Here is a 20,280-nt window from a genome sequence, read left to right as displayed (position 1 = left end):
AATTAAAGATTAATGGGGCTAGTCAGAAAAATGAGTTGAGACCACAACTGGGGAAACCATGATCTTATTTAAATGGCTGAGCAAAATCATGGTGGCAAATGGACTATTTCTGTTCCTTATGTCTGCCTTCATCTGTCCAAAATAGATATGTTAAATCAACCTGTTCTGATATGTTATGACACAAGAACCCAGTTCTTTTGGCCCAGTCATAGTCACACTATCAAAACGCAAGTGGCTGGAAAAGCTCAGCAGGTCTAGCAGCATCTCTGAAGAGATATCAGAGTTAACTGGAAGTTCTGAGGAAGGGTCACTGGTTCCAAAACATTAACTCTTCACAGATGCTGCCAGTCCTGCTGAGCTTTTCCAGCAAATTGTACTTTCATTTCTGATTTACAGCATCTGCAGTTCTTTCAATTTTTATACAGGTACACGACCACTGTGCTCGAAGACGTTCATTATCCAGTGTTTTGTGGCAATGGAGGTTGATTGAGAACTTTAAGTATGCAATAATTGGCCACATAACAGCCTCAGTAGACTGAAGAGCTGGCAGGCCTGTGGTGCCTTAACTACTGTGTACTATGGAGACTGAATTGGGAATGTGTAGGATGGCAGTGGGTTAGTCACCCAACATATTGTATGTGCCCCTTGCTTAAAAACACAGCCCATTTGTTTACATTTTTTGTAAGTTTAATAGCATTTATTTTTCCAAGGAAAGCCATTGATTTGTTTGTCTGTACTTTCACCCAATCAGTTTGCTAACTCTGCAGCTGGAACCATTCACTCATGTCACTTTTTTCCTAATGGGAATCCATATTCTTTTAAGGATGTTGTACAGCATTTATTCTGCAACACTCTCTTGTGTTTAGTGCAGCAGTAGTTCACAGCCCACTTCTGCAAAGTGAACTGTAGAAATGTCAAATGCTGTAAGAAAACTTATGCAATGTGACATTTCTAAGATGAAAAGAGAGAGGTTTGTGAAATAATGATGAATAATGCAGCAGTGATCATCAGAGTCATTAAAACTGAGACTCAATATAAGGTATGAAGCTGGCTGCCTGGTTAAATAGTAATAGTAATAGAAATAGGGAAGCCATTATGAAAGGAACAAACTAAACGTTAAAATATTAGATAATTAAGGGGACATAGTGTAATAGTTTTACAACACATGAAATAATGTATGTCTATTATAGAACTCTATTGACCTTGGGTTTTTAAATAAAAAGGCTGAAATTTTTCCTGCCTAGTGACAACCTTTTCTTTCCCACCCTTAACATACTGTGATGTCAAATTGACAAATCACTTAGCAAACAAAGATCTAAGTTCTCAAATATATAATTAAATCATAAGGATTATTTTCAAGTTCTACTCTTCAGAGTAAGATTCTGCCATAAGCAGTTTTGTCACACGTTGAGGGTTTTTTTAAATTCAGGAATCGGGCTTCCATGCTGTCTGCACTGTGCCATGTTTTTTCCATCGATTCTCCTGAAGTTAGAACAAGTGCAGCAAATATATGGGCACTACCTTCAAGATTCACTTGAACTCACATAGCATCCTGACTTGGAATTATGATTCCTTCATTGTTGTTGGGTGAAAATTCTCAATCTAACAACAAAACATGGATTGCAGTGGTTCAAGGAAGAGACTGATTTGAGCAGAGTATGAAGGAAGATGGCTGTGATTGTTATCACAATGAGGTTTGGGAATTATGTCCCCATTATACTGTATTCTCAGCACTGACAAGCATGGGTGAGAGATGTACAGCTTCTGTTAACTGCTTCGATTCTGAAAGTTTGAAATCATTCTCAATTAATCTTATTGAATGGTCCATAGCAGTTTGACTTGGAGTTAGAGAACCATTGTCTTATCCATCCTACTTGGATCTATCCATACTTCATGACCCCTTCTTTTATATTTTACTAATTCCCATGATTCAATCATATACAATGCCTTGGATCTCTCTGAACTTTCTGGGACTTCAACCTTGACGACAGTCCTTCTCTCTGCTTGTAAAGCATTCAAGTGTGCAGGAGAAAATGGACCTAATGGTAATCTTGCCAGATTAGGGCCACTATATGTTCAGCACATAAGGAATCTGGAGTCCTCCTATGGACCAATTGATAAGGACTATACAGTAAGACCTCTCTTTAATTTGTCCGGTTTGAGTTTCGATTTGAGGTGTTCAGTAAATGGGGTAAGTATTCACATTTAACGCAGGGAGTATTGTTTTAATGTTTTGTAGCATTGTAATATAGTGTGGCAAGATGTAATTAATTGCTGATGGAGCTTTCAGCTGCTGCGTTCAGAATTATAATGTTCATTTTTTCTTAAATCAGTAAATGTCATTAACAAATTCCACCTTCCAGTAACAGTCAGAAATTTAGCTGCTCTCCAAGTCCAGTTCCTATAAAGCATTCTGTGACTTGATCTACAATTGATGTTTTCTTTCTTGACCAAGTAAAGAAAGAATGAATCTGGTTACCATGTCAATGAAATCTAAAATTAGATTGTTTCAGTTTTTGTCCTCCATCTTTAAGTCTGTGGTCTACTACTTCAACAAAAAAGTCTTATTTCAATAGAAGACTGATAGTGGAGGTTAGTGCTGACCACTGATTACATTTTACAGATGTTGCTGTTATTTTTCCAGATAACCACTTCTATTATGTTCTGGTACTTGCCAGCTTTTACCAGTATGTGGCATGGGTAGGAATTGTTTGAATAAATCAAAAAACTACCTGGGATCTGAAACAAACACAAACCAAAATTGCTGGAGACTCAGCAGAGCTGGCAGCATCTGTGAAGAGAAAGCAGAGTTAATGTTTTGGGTCCAGTTAGAATTTTCAGACCATCCAGCAATTTCTGTTTTAGGATTATTTTGAGCTAGCTTGCTGCCACCAATTCTCCTTTGGTCTTGGGCCTATCTAGTGTTTAATAACAGAATACACCACCAAAGAGTATATACTGAAGAGGCACTGTTCCTGGAAAACAAGGTTTATTGCATGAAAGCAATAAGTACAACCATATTTGATCAAACATAATCACTAGAATATTAGAGAGTTAGCACAGATATGTCTACTCCTTCTGAAAGATGGATTTGAACTTCTCTTGTCCGCAAATTGTGGTTTACATACATTTCTCAATGTAACATGAACATTAATCCTTTTACGTCATAGCCTTATGCAACTGTCATGTTTTGCATTAGTCTCTTCAATAGATTTTGTACAGTTATCAGCCACACTAGCGTCCTTCAGTAAAGTTTATAATCTGTGTGACAAGAAAGGGGAGTAAACTATCTGTGTAAATTTAAGATTTTTTCCTTTTTCTCTTTCACATTGCTATCACCTGGTGTCATTAACACTTCATGAACATTTTGATTTTGTTGAAGGATGCAGTATTGACTTGATTGGTAAACTGCAGATACTCTAACTTTCCAAAAGACAATTACTTTGTCATGCTCCATGTCCCACTGCCTCTCAAAGCAGCCAATGTAATTAAGACCCCTCCCAACCTGGTTATATTCTCTTCCACCCTCTTCCATTGGGTAGAAGATACAAAAGTTTGAAAACACTTACCAACAGGTTCAAGAACAGTTTCTTCCCCACTGTTACCAGACTTATAAACTGACTTCTCATATGTTTCAAGTTTATCTTTCTCTGCACCTTCTCTGTAGAGAACATTATATCTGCATTCTGTTCAATTATCCTGATGTACTTATGTAAGGTATAATTGTTTGGATGGCATATAAAACAATGCTTTCCATTATATCTCGGTACATGTGACAATAATAAATTAAATCAAATGTCCCCCATCAGAATGAGCCTTTTGTAGATGGCTCACTCAGCAGTAAATTCATGAATTACGTCAGCTGTTTTGCATAAAATTGCCGCCACTCTTTGTGATCTTCATATTGTTGTCATTCCTGAATCTGAAATAACTAGAGCTTGCATATTTGCTGATTGTTTTCCAAAAATAAACTTTTTATTTACAAAATTGAAAGTACATTACATGACGATGCAAATAATATAGAAAATACAAATCCAAGCAGGTTACACATTGTCTGAGTGGTTAGCACTGCTGCCTCAGACATCTCAAGTCCAGCCTTGGGTGACTGTCTGTGTGGAGTTTGTATGTTCTCCTGGTGTCTGTGGGTTTCTGCTGGGTGCTCTGGTTTCCTCCCACAGTACAAAGATGTGCACGTTAGGTGAACTGTTATGCTAAAATAATCTATAGTGTCCAGGGCTGTCAGACTGTCAGCATAGCAATTGAAGGGTCACGGAAATAGGGTGGAATACTATTTGGAGAGTTGGTATAGACTCGATAGGCCGAATGGTCTCTTTCCGCAAGATTCTGTGAATTCTAATTTGCATTTACTCAATATGTTTCCTAATACTATTATTCATTATATTTCAACGATATAGCCTCGGGTGTTTTACCAATTTTCCAGCCTTTGTGTAGTATGACTGAAAGGCCTTGACTGGTAGCTTTACCCCATTACACATCTGCAGCAATTGCCTCAAACTATAGTGCACCCCTCAGCGTGTACTCCTGGAATGTTCCATCCACAACACTAGGTCAAGGCCAACTCTTTACTGGAAGACTGGCAGGTTTCAGGCAAACCAAAGGGTGTCTTATGCAAAGCTGATGGTTCTCCGGCAATACTTGAGGTTTATCTCAGTGTGAGTCCCAGGGAACCTACTGCAAGTTCCAGACCTCCTCTGAGAATTAATTTCGTACATGTTGTAAAGCACAGTCACTTCTATAATTGCCACTTATGCAGTTTTTCCTTCAGCCTCTGCTTTACACAGAAACATATGTCGAACTGGCTCTAAGAGCATATGCTTCTGTTATAAATGTTATCAACAGCTGCTGTAACTTCAGTATGTCTGGGAAACTTCAATTTGCAGAAGAATGCTTTTAAAATGAGGCTTTAAAAGGATCCATCTTGCATTGATTAAGACAGTGATATTTTTAAGAATAAACTTTGGGACCGTAGTAAGGATATCAGTGGACATTGAGCACTTTTATGTTTACCTCACTGTGGGAGGTAAGGAGCAGAATAACAGAGAGCAAGTTCTCATACTTGTTGTTTCACTTATGCTTAGATTTAAATAAACTTCAGAATAGTAAGATTGAAACTCGTCTACTACTGTACTTGTCCTCAATTGAATTGAATTTATTGTCATGTGTACTGCGGCACAGTGAAAAGCTTTGTCTTGCGAGCAATACAGGCAGGTCACATAGTTAAGTAGCATAAGTAAGTAAATAATAGATAAACAGCAGCAAAAGCCAAAACACAGGTACAGGCGAATGTTAAGAGTTTGTGAGTCCATTCAGTATTCTAACAACAGTAGGGAAGAAACTGTTATGAAACCAGCTGGTGCATGTGTTCAGGCTTCTGTACCTTCTCCTCGATGGTAGAGGCTGTAGAAAAAACATTGCCAGGGTGGGATGGATCTTTTGAGAATGCTGGCAGCCTTTCCTTGACAGTGGGCCTGGTAGATGGATTCTATAGATGGGAGGTTGGCCTTTGTGATTGTCCGGACCAAGATCACCACTCTTTGTAACTGTCTCTGATCTTGAATGGTACAGTTGCCATACCAGGTAGTGATACATCCAGACTGAATGCTCTTGATGGTATACCTATGAAAGTTGGCAAGGGTGTTTACCATCATGTCAAATTTCCTCAGCTGCCTGAGGAAGAAGAGGTGTTATTGGATCTTTGTAACTAGTGTGTCCACATGAACAGTCCAAGAAAGCTTGTTGTGGATGACCACTCCCAAGAGCTTGACACTCTCCACTCATTCCATCTCTGTGCTGCTAATGTATAGGAGGGCATGAGTAACATCCTGCTGAAAGTCAATAATGAGTTCCTTAGTTTTGCTGTGTTTTGCTCTCTGAAGTGTATTTGGCATTCTCAAAGCTGCTTTTAGAAGGTGTTGGTTCATAGCACAAAATTGTATAATCTGTAGTTTTAGTGAGACCACAGGATGGTTGGTTCAGAACATGCTACATTGCTGATTCAGAGCAGCTTTTCTGAAGTTGCTGTTGAGGAAAGTTGTTAGTGGTAAAGACTGAGCATTATAATACTCTGGAAGGAATCTACAGTCGAGGAAAATATTATGGCAGTAAATACAGCTTTATTAAGCCAGTGTGTGATAAATATTTGACAAAAGAACATAGTCATTTGGTCTTTAGGTCACTTATAACCTGAAGAGCCATTGAAGCAAAAGGGCATAGTGCATGAAAATTAATTTTTGAGGTGCAATTCTCAATTCATGGTGATAGGTTTGGTTTTCTTATCGTTTTGTTTTCAAAATGCTGTTCGGAGATTTTAAAGAAAGACCATGGTGGGGGACATGCTCAGACACACGCACACCAGTATTGACTACCTAGCAATGTCATAGTGACTTTCCTTCAATTAATCTCCAAGGCTGAGAAGAATGTCAATCCATTAGAAAACTGGGATTCATTGCAAGTCAGGCATCAGTTGATCTTTATCTTTGTGCTGAATATGCATTTCTGCAGAAATCATGTTTATAAGGTACTCTCCTGGATAGTGAAGTGGAATGTTGCATTATGGACCTTTTTGATTTTAATCCACCATGGGACGTGGGTGTCATTGGCTAAATGAGCTTAGATTGTATAGAAGGCTATTAGGCGTTCACCACGTTGCTGTGAATTTGGTGTCAAATCAGATGAGGATGGCAGTTTTCCTTCCCTAAAGGACATACAGTTTTTTATGACAAGTGACATTGGTCACATGTTGTCATCAGGCTAACTTCCAGATATTTATTGAAATCAAATTGCACTAACTGTGATAGTAGGATTTGAGCTTGTGTCCCCAGAACATTAGTCAGTGGTTCAGGATTGCTAGCCCAGCAACCTTACAGCACACCACTGCCTCCATTTTCATAGTTTTAATTTGCAAAACCATAAAACCCTTGGAAAAGCCTGTCATGTTCAAAATGTGCCTCGCTTAATTGTTTAACCACTAAATATTTGGGATGGGTGATGATGAGAAATAATTGTTGTTAACTTGTCTACTGGTTTCTTCGGAGTTAAAAATCACAACACCAGGTTATAGTCCAACAGATTTATTTGGAAACACTAGCTTTCGGAGAACTGATCCTTCATCAGGTGGTTGAAGGATCACCTGATGAAGGAGCAGTGCTCCGAAAGCTAGCGCTTCCAAATAAACATGTTGGTCTATAACCTGGTGCTGTGTGGTTTTTAACTTTTGTACATCCCAGTCCAACACTGGCATCTCCAAATTATGGTTTCTTGAGGTTTATATTATCTGTCAATTGTAGACTTCTTTCTCTTGTCAATTATTTCTTGCAGTTTGTTATTTTTTCCTCTTGTCTTTCCTGCCTTAGAGTCATAAGAGATGTTTAGCATTGAAACAAACCCTTCGGTCCAACTCGTCCATGTTGACCAGATATCCTAAATAAATCTAGTCCCATTTGCCAGTATTTGGCCCATATAGCTCTCTAAACCCTTCCTGTTTATGTACCCATTCAGATGCCTTTTAAATGATGTAATTGTGCCAGCCTTCCCCACCACCTCTGGCAGTTCATCCCATGCACATACCACCCTCTGCAGGAAGTACTCTTCTCTTCAAATGACTTGTTCTTTTTATTTCTTTCTTCACCACTAATTAGCATTAGCATCTCAGCCACATGTTCTCTCTGACCTTTCAGTGACTCATCCAGAGTGTGGTCTCTACTTTTGATTGTGTCTTCACAATGTTAGCTCACTGAAAATCTGGATTGAAGGTTGCCATTTATCTTAAAGAAGAGTGTCCTACAACATTGATGATATTCTCTGTGTCTGTTTGGGTGGATATGTCCATCAGACACATCCCAAATCCTCTGTGATCATTTAAAATAGGAGCAATCACTACTTTGAAAAATAAAGAAGTCATGAATATTGAAGGTCCAGTTCTACTAACTAACTTTAACTTTAAACCACCATGGAAAAGGGTTTTCAGGAGAAGGGAACATTTGAGATAAATCGAAGAAGAAAATTCATCTGAGAATTTGGATACAGCAGTTTTTTTTTTACAATTATCGATAATACTTTACTGAAACATTGTGATAGAATGCCAACCTCAATCATATTGAAGAAATATACCTCAATAGCAAAAGATGTGGAGGTTGTTCAGTAAATGCTGACTTGCAGGATACTTAAATACCTAACAATATGCAAGTTGCCCTTCATTCTTCCAGGGTATATCAGGTTCATCAAAATATGCTGTGCATGCACATATATTCTGACTGCTCTGCCATGATAACTTGTAACATGAATTCTTTTTCTCTAGCTCACCTTTTGGAGCTGCTTGAAAATCCCCAAACAGTATCTTATAGTGGGAATGAATAACCAAATTCTCCCAATCAGTTGAACTTTGGGTTTCCCACTCTTTGTTTTAAACTGAGCTAATTCCTCATTTGACAGCATAAAAATCCTCATTTAGAACAGGTATATTTCAAAATTTATTGTATTTTAATGTTGGCATTTTTGTTCTTTCCTGTTACAGACTTATATCGGAAGTGTAGTGATATCTGTAAACCCCTACAGGCATCTGCCCATCTATACACCAGAGAAAGTAGAAGAATATCGCAATCGAAATTTCTATGAGCTCAGTCCTCACATGTAAGTAAAGTGAAGCTAAATCATCTGCAGCTGACTTGAGTGAAAGGACAGCAAACAAATCTAACTGTTTAACTTGGATGAAAGGAAGAAGAGAGGATGTGAATGTTTTATTCTTTTGAGTTATATTAAACCCATTTTTCCTAGTTTAGTTGTAATTTGTTTAATGTATAGCAAGTATATGCCAAACTATTCCATCATTGACAAATTCTTCAGTTCTCTGCTTGAACCCTGAAAGGCTTCAGTCTAAATATGGCATTTTTTTTTCTCTCTGTATTTGACCCCATCTGTCTCTGCAACATCTGGTAATGCATTTTGTAACGTAAACAGGGAAGAAGATTGCTTTTTGATCACTTGAATTCATATCTACCAAGCTGGGACAAGTGGGCCATGGGTGTTCTTCTTTGGCAAGTTGCTGACTAGAACAAATGAGTTTGGTGAGATGTGGATGTAAAATAGATAGAAATAAAATTGATGCTGCCTTTAGGTTTTGCAAGATATCTTTCACCTTTAGTTAAAATAGTTCACAATTTCACTTCAGAATATGATTCGTGCTTACCAAAGAGGGACAAGATATTTTACTTCTCTTCCATAATTTTTGTAGGAAAGTATTTTAAAAATAAAATGCAATCTTCGTTTTTTCAGCGTTTTTCTAAAACTTAATGTGGCCTTTAAAAAGGGGTGTATATACATTTATTTACACAAAATAGTAATGGTTATGTTAGATGAACAGAATTTCCTTTTCAAGATTCATTGAAGTTACAAATCATAAAGCAGTTTAAATATTTTTGCCATTTTTAAATCCCTACATCTTTATACACTTAAAATCTGATGACAAACCTCCACATCAAGGTTTGATGTCTACGAAGATGCACACTAGCTGTAAACCTCTTCATTGTATTGTCTGGTCATGTGCATTGGCCACTCAGCATTTGCCAACATAAATAATAACTCTTCAGAAACTATTCAGCCTTCAGTGCATTATGACTCAACTTGATTGTGACTTGTACTGCATAATGAGGCTAATGGACAGAAATCAAAATTATTTTTTCTGTTGTGGTCTGTGACTGCTAAGCCCAGTTTTAATGATTCAGAATGAGATCTGACAATGAGAATAGATCAGGTATGGCGATTTGGGGTTTCCCTGGAATGTACACTTCACAATCACAATGAGCAACTGATACCAAGTTGAAAGCAGTAAAAGGAAACAAGTGTTCAAAAGAATTGGCAATATACTCATACTACTTTCAGTTTAGAATTCACTGCTCACAATGTGATGGTCTCTATAGTGGGATGACAAAACGCAGAATCTTGTAACCACTTTTGCAGGACACCACTGATCGGTCCACAAACATGGCTCCCAACTTCCTTTCGCTTGTCAATCTAATCCTTCATGCTGCTCCTATACTGTGACCTCCCTGTGGCCTGCTGCAGTATTCCTATGAAGCTCTATGGGGACGCCAAGGAACAATACCTTTTCTATTGGGCATTCTATGGGCTCCCTGATTGGATTGTAACCTCTGTCCCCACTTTGTTTTTGTACACAGATGAGTTTTTTTTTGTTTATTCCTTCACTTGCGCTTGGTGTAAGGGAAAAAGACTGCGATGTAACTGCTCATCTAGATGTATTTTTTTGATTCTTCACTATATCCATCACCACACCCTTGCCTATTGTAATATGAAACCTTTTGTCATTTAATCTCTCCTACTCTCACACATACTTTCCATTTGTTCTTCCTCTGACCTTCCCACCTTGCTGAGAAGCTGTTGCTTTTCTGCCATTGCTCAGTTCTAGTGAAGGATAATCAACCTTAGACATTTGCTATTTCTTTCTTTCCATAAATGTGACCATAAGACAAAGGGCCATTGGACCAATCAAGTCTTTTCCACAATTCAATGAGATCAAAGTTGACTTGATAATGCTCAGCTCGATTTCCCTGCGTTTTCTCCATAATCCTTACTGATTAAAAACGTGTCTGTCTCAGTTTGCCTATACTTAATGACCCAGCCTCTGCAGCTCTCTGCAGTACAGAATTCCACAGTTACTGTCTGCCCTGTGGAGTACTTTTTTAGTTTTGGTTTTGGGGCCCAAGCATTACAATGTTTTGCTTTCATACGCAGAAGACTAGTTGATGTGTCTGCCCTGTTATCAGTGTGCAGCAACCATTCTGGCTTCAGTGGCTCAATTGTTTAAACAAGTTTATCTACAATCCAAAACACCGGTTTGTCTTTTGACGCAGTTAAAATCGCTAATCTGTTAACTGTCAATAATTCTATCCACACCAGTATGATGGATTGAAGGTCCAGAATGATTCTCATTCTTTATTATTGTAATGTCTGCTTACATTCAAGCTTTCTCCCTTGTAGTATTCATCTTGTTGCTGTCATTTTAAAGTACTTTTTTTTTCTAAATTAACAAGCTTCCCAAGAAACCTATAGTTAATTGCTCAACATCTGAAGCAGTGTTGTGGTCTTTCATTTTCTCGAAATCTAGAAACTTTGTAAATATTTAAAAGGGTGAAAGCAGATTTAGAATTAATCACCTAAAATCTCATGGGATTTCGATCAGCACAATTCTGAGAGAAATAATAGTCTAAAAATGACTGCTAACAACATTTCTCCAGGAGCTCCAAAGACTTTATGGTGGGAGAATGAGACAGCATTGTGAACATTTGAGGCCAATGATTTATTTCTCAACCACTTTTCTTCCAGACTTGTAATAGTGCTTCATCATTTTTGTTTGTCACTCAATTTTCTCCTTCCTTTCTCGTCTTACTGTCCTGCCTGATTTTAGAATGTAAAATAATAAATACATTATAATCTGTTCAGTATTTGAAAAAGAAATAAAAGTTATTTGATGCTTTCTAATTTATAAAATACATTTGGCTTTGCTAATTATATAAAATGGTTTCTGTCACCAGTGGAAACATCCAAGACTGAGGCAGCTGAATAGAGTTGAACCAAAACATAGGATACTGAAAGCTGTTTCTTTATAATTGTAGTAGTATTTCTATTCAAACATTTTCTAAGCCTTGAGAACTACATTGTGCTAAGAGTGTAAGATTCAAGCCTGGAGCTTCTGATGGCATGTCAGAATAGGACTTCATTTTGTTATGTAATGCTATTGTTACTCTTTATAATGGTGCATTTTCCTGCATGTTTTATGTCAGCTTTCATCTCCGGTTGTTACAGATGACTTACGTGTTTGAGTTACCTGCTTGCTACTGCAATGAAGTGCCACCAAGGCTGAGCTTAGTCATTGTACCTAATCCCTGTGCAGAGCTAGGGGAGAACATAATTTAAAACCATCACTACCATATGAATCCTAATTTTGTGATATGGTAAAACTTGGGATATAAGTTTCTACATCTTGAAGGAATAATGGATGTAACAGCCTCTGTTTGGGTAACCTCTCAGTACCATAACCACACAATTTGGCAAGGTTTGAGGGGTAATGGATGTGGGTGTAAAGTATGTTCAAGTCTGGTTGAGATTACATTAATTGTGAGCAATTGCATGCACAGATTACTCAATTTTCTTTAAGTACCGATAACTGAATTGTTATGTCCAGCTTCTTGTATTATAGGATTTGCTTAAATAGAGGTGGCAGGAGCTGATAGGTTATATAAATTGAGGGAGCTTGGGGACCAAAAAAAGACTATTGGGTTTGCCCAATTTTATTCAGTTTTGCACTGAATAATATCCAAGGTGGAATGTTTTGCTGGCTGTAAGGTTGGTGAGCTGGAAAGTTGGAAAAATCTGGCTGAATGGATAATTCAAATATGAGATAAAATATATGCAATATAAGTGCACATTAAACAGATCAGAATTTGTCGAGAGAGCCAAGAAAAGGAACTTGAATCTGTAGTAGATGACTGTTTTAAATATGAGACAAATAATGAAAATTGAGCTATAACCAACAGAGCACATATCTATATACTCAGGCTTTAAAATGTATTAGTGTAGACAGCTTTCTGATCACAAATATATAATGACTCAGATGCAGAGAATAGCAATGAGGAGAAAGGGGCAGTGGAAAGTTTAGAGTTTTATAGAGTCCGAGATGTACAGCATGGAAACAGACCCTTTGGTTCAACTTGTCCATGCCAATCAGATATTCTAAATTAATCTAGTTCTATTTGCCAGCATTTGACCCATCCCTCCAAACCCTTCCTATTCATATACCCACCCAAATGCCTTTTAAATTTTGTAATTCTACCAGACTCCATCACTTTTTCTAGCAACTCATTACATCCACGCACCACCCTCTGTGTGAAAAATGTTGCCCTCTTAGGTCACTTTTAAATCTTTCCCCTCTCACCTTTAAACCTTTGTCTCGTTTTGGTCTCCTACACCCTGGGGAAAGACCTTGGCTAATCACCCTACCCATGATCCTCATAATTTGATAAACCTCTATAAAGTTAACCCTCAGACTCCAATGTTACAGGGAAAATAGCCCCAACCTATTCAGCCTCTCCCCGTAGCTCAAACCCTCCAACTCCGGCAACATCTTTGTAAATCTTTTCTGAACCTTTTTCAAGTTTTACAACATCCTTCCTATAGCAGGGAGACCAGAATTGCATGATCTAGATCTTTTGACTGTTTTCCAAAAAACCTTTTGGAAGAAGAATTATTTTTGTGTTTTTAGAGGCATGGAACATTCACACAAGTTCAACTAAAGTCTTTCTTTCACCGTGATTTTAAATAATCCACTTATCAGACTTGCCTTGGCAATTGAACAATAACTCTCACATTGTAGTTGAATGTCTTTGATTTTGTATCTGCCTGTGAGCAAGTAGATATCAAACAGACAATCTGCATGTTTATAGAGCAACCAACTCCATTGTGGTTGAGTGAAGCTGAAAAATGTGTTGTTGGAAAAGTGCAGCAAGTCAGGCAGCATCCAAGGAGCAGAAAAGCAGGTTGAGGAGAGAGGAGGTGGGAAAATTACAGTGGCTTGATGCTAATGTGATACTGCCCCAAACTGCCTTTCCTGGACATCCGTCGCTGAAGTGGAAAGCCAAGGAAAATAATTAAGACCGGTTATGAGTAATTTTGTGCACAGACTCCCTCTTTCCCAACAAGATAGGAGCGCCACATATGTATTGGCTGCAACCCAGTGGGCGGGTGAAGGTGAGATCATCGTGAGAACTGCTCAGTAAAACTGGCAAGCATGAAGACTTTGATCAGTTACACTGAAGATTTCCAGCCATTGTCAGGTGAGGCAATGTTAAGGTTCAAAACATTAGGTTGAGGATGTATACGAGTAATTAATACTCGTAAGGGAATGTGAATTGCCTCAAGGGAGAGGAATGAGTGGAGCTGTGAGGCAGGGTGACCCAGCTGTGTAAATGAATACTGGGCAGGTCGGAATGTTGGGGATGGTACCTGAGAGTCTTCTGCTCCTTTCCTATCACTCTGGTCGTGGCTCCTCTTTGTGCCCTACCACCAGATTGGAAGGAACACATTGAAAACTTCCTTGACCACTTTCAAAGTACGTCAGCATGATTCACGAGGTTGTCCTTTTCCTCTTGTTTTGGGGGAGCTCATCTGTCTGCAATCCCTCATTGAATCCAGTAGATAAAAGTGAAAGACCTGAGGATGGGCACTTCTCCACACACTGTGGTCTCCTGCCTCTTTTGTTTTAGTGTGGTTCTGGCCTTTTCCAGAACATGCCATTAGGTCTGTTTAAACAAAACTCCTTCCATTGCTGAAATGGCTGTGATAATGAGTAACTGAATGGCTCCACAAATTTGAAGGGCAGATTCACACCTGAAAATGGCCTTATTGTTGCCCTGGCGACTAAAATAGTAAGATTCCACGTTGGTGTCAGATTCAATCCAACAGCCATACTTGGTTGAGACTGAGACGCGCGCACACACCCACAGACACTCGTAACTTGAGGGCAATCTGTATGTACTGGCTTTGCCCCTAGCGCTTCCCTCCCTCCCTTCCACCCACCCCCACGCTGTTTGAAGTTGTATCATTTAGTGCACTTCATCTTAATGTAACTTTTAACTTCCATGTATTGCCAAAATGACCATTTCTGTCATCAAATCTGTAGTCCTATCAAAAGAGAGGCACAGATATTCCTGCATCGTTTACAGGAGCCACCAAAAATGTGCTTTTTTAAAGGAAATTTGAGATACTCCAGTTTTAAATACTAGCCTGTTGCGCAGGTTTTGATTTAATGAATGCTTGGTTTATTCTACTATCTCCTGAATGATGGTTTCCATCTGCTTATGGAATCAAGTTGAGCAGTTGCACTGTTAGTTCATTCTGTTTGTTTTGAGTGCATGAAGTGACCTTTGGATTATCATATGTAACACAGCAACTTCAGGTAATCTCAAATAAGCATCACTACCTTTGTTCAGCTAGTTCAGAGGAATAGGGTTTGGAGGGATATGGGCCGGGTGCTGGCAGGTGGGACTAGATCGGATTGGGATATCTGATCGGCATGGACGGGTTGGACCAAAGGGTCTGTTTCCATGCTGTACATCTTGATGACTCTATGACTAAGTACCTTGTTTATGGCATTGATGAGTAACCCATAAAAGGAGTAAACAAAGATGCTTTTCTTGTCACAGTTTGCGTTGTTTTAAATTATCAAACAATTAATTAAAAATTCTCATACCAGCGATTAATGTGTTTTGAAAGAAGGATTTGCTGTGCAAGCAGTTGGCCTGATATTGTTCCGGTCCTCTCCCAGATCACGGTGGGATGTTATCCAAGAACAAAACTTGGGAACTGCCAAGAAAATATTTTAGAATTCATAAGCTTCTCATAACATGATTACATAAACAGAAGGCACTTGACAGTGACTATTGCCCAGAGGGACTCCAGTCTTTTCCCGTTAAATGCATTTCAGTGCCTGATGCCAGAACTGCACTGGGAACATTTTTGTGAATGATCAGATCATTTACATTTTTCCTAAGTCCCATTCCCATACATACGATGTCGTTAATTAGTCCTTGATTCATTTCAAATGCGATGACACTTTGCTGATGAATGTCAGGTTGCAGGATATATGTTAAGAGCTGCATCTTTTGACTGGAGAATTTTCTGTTCAAAGTTCTTCCTGATTCAGCATTCACATACGTGCATTTTCAGAAGGAGTTTGAGGGTGGTGATAAGGTGAGAGAAGCCATGTCCCTAACTACCTAGCTGTGCCATGCTGCGGCCTATAGTGGTGCCCCATTTCTACCCGAAGTTGAGGTCGGCGCTCTCAGCAGGCTAAGATTCAGACCTTGATTTCCCCTGGTTTTCGGGACTCTATTACTCATTAAAAGTTGTCAAGTCATTGGGCCAGTCCTTTAGTAAATTATTAGATTAGATTAGATTAGATTACTTAGTGTGGAAACAGGCCCTTCGGCCCAACAAGTCCACACCGCCCCGCCGAAGCGCAACCCACCCATACCCCTACATCTACATCTACCCCTTACCTGACACTACGGGCAATTTAGAACAAGTATAGATCTCCACAAGACAGTTTATTTTTTCCAATGAAGGCATGTAGGACAGGACAGGACAGATTTGATTCAGCAATTGAGCCAATATAAAGAGTACCAGATGGCAAATTTCAAAGAAGAATACATCCTCAAATTGATTTCTGACTTGACACTGGTATGGCCATAAATGCAGACATAAGGAAAAGCAACACAATGATGTCAGAGCCCAAAACAATGCTGACATTGAACTTATAAAACCGCTTATTTAAGCTTCAAAAACCCCATAATAAGTTTGTTTATTTCTATATTTATTCTGTGTGTTAGCAGAAAAGTATCATTCCTTAATTGTAACATTTAGCTATATAAAGAAGTAATTTGTTAATTCTGATATAAATGTCTGGCACCAGAGAATGAGGTAGTATTTCATTAATGGGGTCAACCAACACTGATAGCAATGAGATTGCAGCCTTAAGAATCATTCCAAAGTTTTCATCATTTTCATTACTTTAAATCTCTCCCCTTTCCATATTTTCTTCTCCTAATATTCATAATATTGTAATTTATATACTTAATATATAATCTATATGTGATATAGAATATTCTTTAAGATTCTTGTTCACTTCTAAATTTTCCCTTTTTATGAAGTGCTGGGTTGGAGCCATTGAACAGAAACTTAAAAGCAGTTTTAGAGGTGGGAATTCTGTAGGAAGTAACTCACTTGTTGACTGGCAATGCCTTTTCATCGTCTATAATGCACAATACAGGAGTGCACTGAAATATCATCCATTTACCTGAATGAGTGTAGCTTTAACAACAGTCAAGGAGCTCACTACCAGAGCAAAGCAACTTGATCACCAGTACAACGACCTTAACATTCACCCCGCTCCATACCAGTGCACAGTGGCAGCAGTGTATGCCACGTACAAGATGCACTGCAGCAACTTTCCAAGGTTTCTTGAATAGTGTCTTTTTTTGTTTTTTGTGGGATATGTGTATTGCTAGCCAGGCCAGCATTATTTGAAAGTTTCTAATTGTGGGTCTAGAGTCCCACCTAAGACAGACCAGTTACAGATGGCAGATTTCCTTCCCTGGCTTACGTGGGACTCCAGATCCATGGTGATGCAGTTAGTTGACTCTTAACAGTTGGGAATGGGTAATAAACACTGGCCCACACTACATGAACAAATAACAAGCACAGGGGCAGGAAATGATGAAGATAAGAATGACTTACCAACCCTCTCCAATAAACCTAGCACACTGCCTGTCATAGTGTTCTTTTCTCACCACCTCTATATGTCACTGCCAATCTGTTTTATGGGGTCAGTGCCAATGATGTAAACTGCATCAGAACATGTAGATTAGGCTTAACTTGATTTTATTAAATTTTTTGAAGAAGTATTTTCTGGAAATGTGGAGACAAAAACAAATGGATGGGATTAGTAGCATTATAAAGGTGTGAAGATCACTGTTAAATTTTCTGCAGGTAGAAATCTTAGCGATTATTTCATTTGATGTGGACTCTCACCCTTGCACTAATTTCGTGGTAACAACTCCCGGAAAAAAATCAATCTTGTTGATTGAGACTTTATTTTAAACAGCATACTAAATCAGAATTACTCCTGAAAAACTTGTCTGGACCTAAAAATATTATTGTCTATTTGTGGAATGTGAATCTCCTCCATTATGATTCCATTAATTTTTGAAAGAATATTTCTTCAAGTTTGTTACTTTGGCTTCTACCTTTTTAATCCCAGTTTTTATTCGGTTTTTTTTTGTAACATTTAGTGAATGATTAAGTCTGCCTGGTACTTCCTGCTCCACTGATGAAGGATTCTTCAGAATAAAATTAGTGTAGGGAATGGTGAAATCCACACTAGCAATTAACAGACCTTTAAGTTCACCTTGCTTTTATTTAGCTGCTGACTGTTAAATATGGGTCTTTGGCACTATGTATATAGATGTGTTGTGGTTGTATTTCAGGGGCTGTGATGGTGGACTTTGTGCTCATTGTATAAATGATCTGGAACACCACGTCAGTCATAGAGTCATACAGCATCGAAACACACCCATTGGTCCAACCAATCCACACTGACCATATTCCCAAACCAAACTAGTCCCACCTGCCTGTGCTTGGCTCATATCCCTATAAACATTTACTTTTCATGAACGTATCCATGTGTCTTTTAAACATTGTAACTGTACCTGCATTTCTACTTTCTCTGGCAGTTAATTCCACATATGAATCACTCTGTTTTAAAAAAAAAGTTGCCCCTCATGTCCTTTTTAAATCTTTCTCCTCTCACCTTAAAAATAATGCCCTCTAGTTTTGAACAGCCCCACCTGAGGGAAAAGGCCCTTGTCATTCACCTTACCAATGCCTCTCATAATTTTATAAACTTCAGTAAGGTCACCCCCTCAACCTTTTCTGCTCCAGTGGAAAAAGTCCCAGCCCTTCTAGACTATTTTTATATCTCAAACCTTCCATTCCCAGCAATGTCAGTGCCATCCATGAACTGGAATGCCATCAAAATACCAGAAAATATGCGCATGAACACACAAACACCTATTTCATAAGATCATCGCTGATCCGATTGTAACCTCAATTCCACATTCCTGCCAATCCCTAATAGTTTCAATCCCTTATTATCAAGAATCTGTCCACCTCTGCATTAAAAATAGTCCAGGCATCTGCTTCCATTGCCTTTCGAAGAAGAGACTTCCAAAGGCCCAATTCCCTCAGAGGTAAAAAAAAACCTCATCATCTCTGCCTTAAGTCTTATCTTTGAATGGTGACCCCAGTTTTAGTGTCACCCATAAGAGGAAGCATCCTCTCCAATCCACCCTGTTAAGATCACTCAGCATTTTACATCTTTCAGTCAAGTTACCTCCATACTTTTCTAAACTCCAGCAGATAAAAGCCTAGCCTGTCCTCTGTCTCCTCGACACATCCTGCCTGTTCTAAAATTAAAATCAAAGTACTGTGGTTGCTGGAAATCTGAAATAGAAAGCGAATGTGCTGGAAAAACTCAACGTCTGGCAGCATCTGTAGAGGAAATATGAAATCTTTTTTTTCCAAATCTGATTAGCTTTCAAATAAATAAAAGCAACTTTTTGCTTCAGTACTGTGGTTGTCTCTCTGGGTTGGGGTGTACATTTTGATCTGTGCTATCGGTGCATGCAAAAGGGGGAGATGCTCTTTCAAATACTATCACCAACATAAATGCACAAATAATAGCCTTCTGAGGAGCTTGAGTGCTCACACTGGGCTTTATAGCAGAATACAAGGATGTGAAGCAACATTAATAACTGTTTTTAAGCAACATGTTTGGACATGCTTTAACACACCTCAGGCAGATGGGACTTGAAGCCAGATCTTCCGGCCCAGAGGTAGGGACATTATCGCTGCACTGGAAGAGCCCTTAAGAAATATTAATGCACTGAATTTGATTAACAATTAACAGAGATAAGGGAGCAGCTTAAACACTGATTCACTGATGGCTCATTTGAACATTTAATGAGAAGTGGTTTCAATCAATTTAGCAGTGGCAAAGGATGATTTTGCAATTTTGTTAGCCCTGCTGGTTGACCAGCTGCTGACTGTGCCATAGAACAAAGGAAATTTCATCAAAAATCCACAGCTGGCTACTGCTGCTTTTAATGCAGAATTCGCCTACTAAAAGCTGCTTAAAACCAGATGAGTTTCTATTTTTGTCTGTGCCAGTGTTGTTTAAGTCTGGAACAGTTTATTTAATGTAAGCTTCCAGAAACTGACAAAAAAACACATACCATGAAAAGTAGTAATTTGTAAAATATTTGAACCAAAAATCAGTGTATGGTATCAACAAAATATTGTTGTTAATTTGGCAGCATCAACTATGAAGTCTCTGATTTGTCAGTAATCACCAAATTGACTGTATAAGCAGGTTTATATAATACTCAGCCTTATCTTGGGGGAATTAGAGTGCACTGACTGAAAATGCAAAGAAGGAGTTTTTGTTTTTGCTGTGCATCTTTCGATATTTCAAATCAATGTGGTGCAAGCTGTTAAATCTTGTTACTACAAACAATTGCTGAATATTTTAAATGCTGATTTGACAATTAAGGATGTGAAAACCATGTTGTCTCATTGTGCTTTAAGAGTTGGCTTCCTGCTTGTCTTAGTCTGAATCCAATTTTCATGCTTCAT

General features: G+C 38.5%; 1 protein-coding gene across 4 annotated transcripts in view; it reads left to right on the top strand.

The window, feature by feature from the left end:
- Positions 1–20,280, top strand: part of myo1b (myosin IB) — a 267,530-nt gene that overhangs the window by 31,383 nt on the left and 215,867 nt on the right. For all 4 annotated transcript variants that reach the window (XM_072578972.1, XM_072578970.1, XM_072578969.1 and 1 more), the window contains exon 3: positions 8,534–8,649. In XM_072578972.1, the coding sequence (XP_072435073.1) occupies positions 8,534–8,649 (116 nt within the window). The remainder of the gene's footprint in view (positions 1–8,533; positions 8,650–20,280) is intronic.

This window comes from Chiloscyllium punctatum, chromosome 10, assembly GCF_047496795.1.
Source record: "Chiloscyllium punctatum isolate Juve2018m chromosome 10, sChiPun1.3, whole genome shotgun sequence".
NCBI classification, from domain to species: Eukaryota; Metazoa; Chordata; class Chondrichthyes; order Orectolobiformes; family Hemiscylliidae; genus Chiloscyllium; species Chiloscyllium punctatum.
This window is presented reverse-complemented; position numbering and strand designations above follow the sequence as displayed.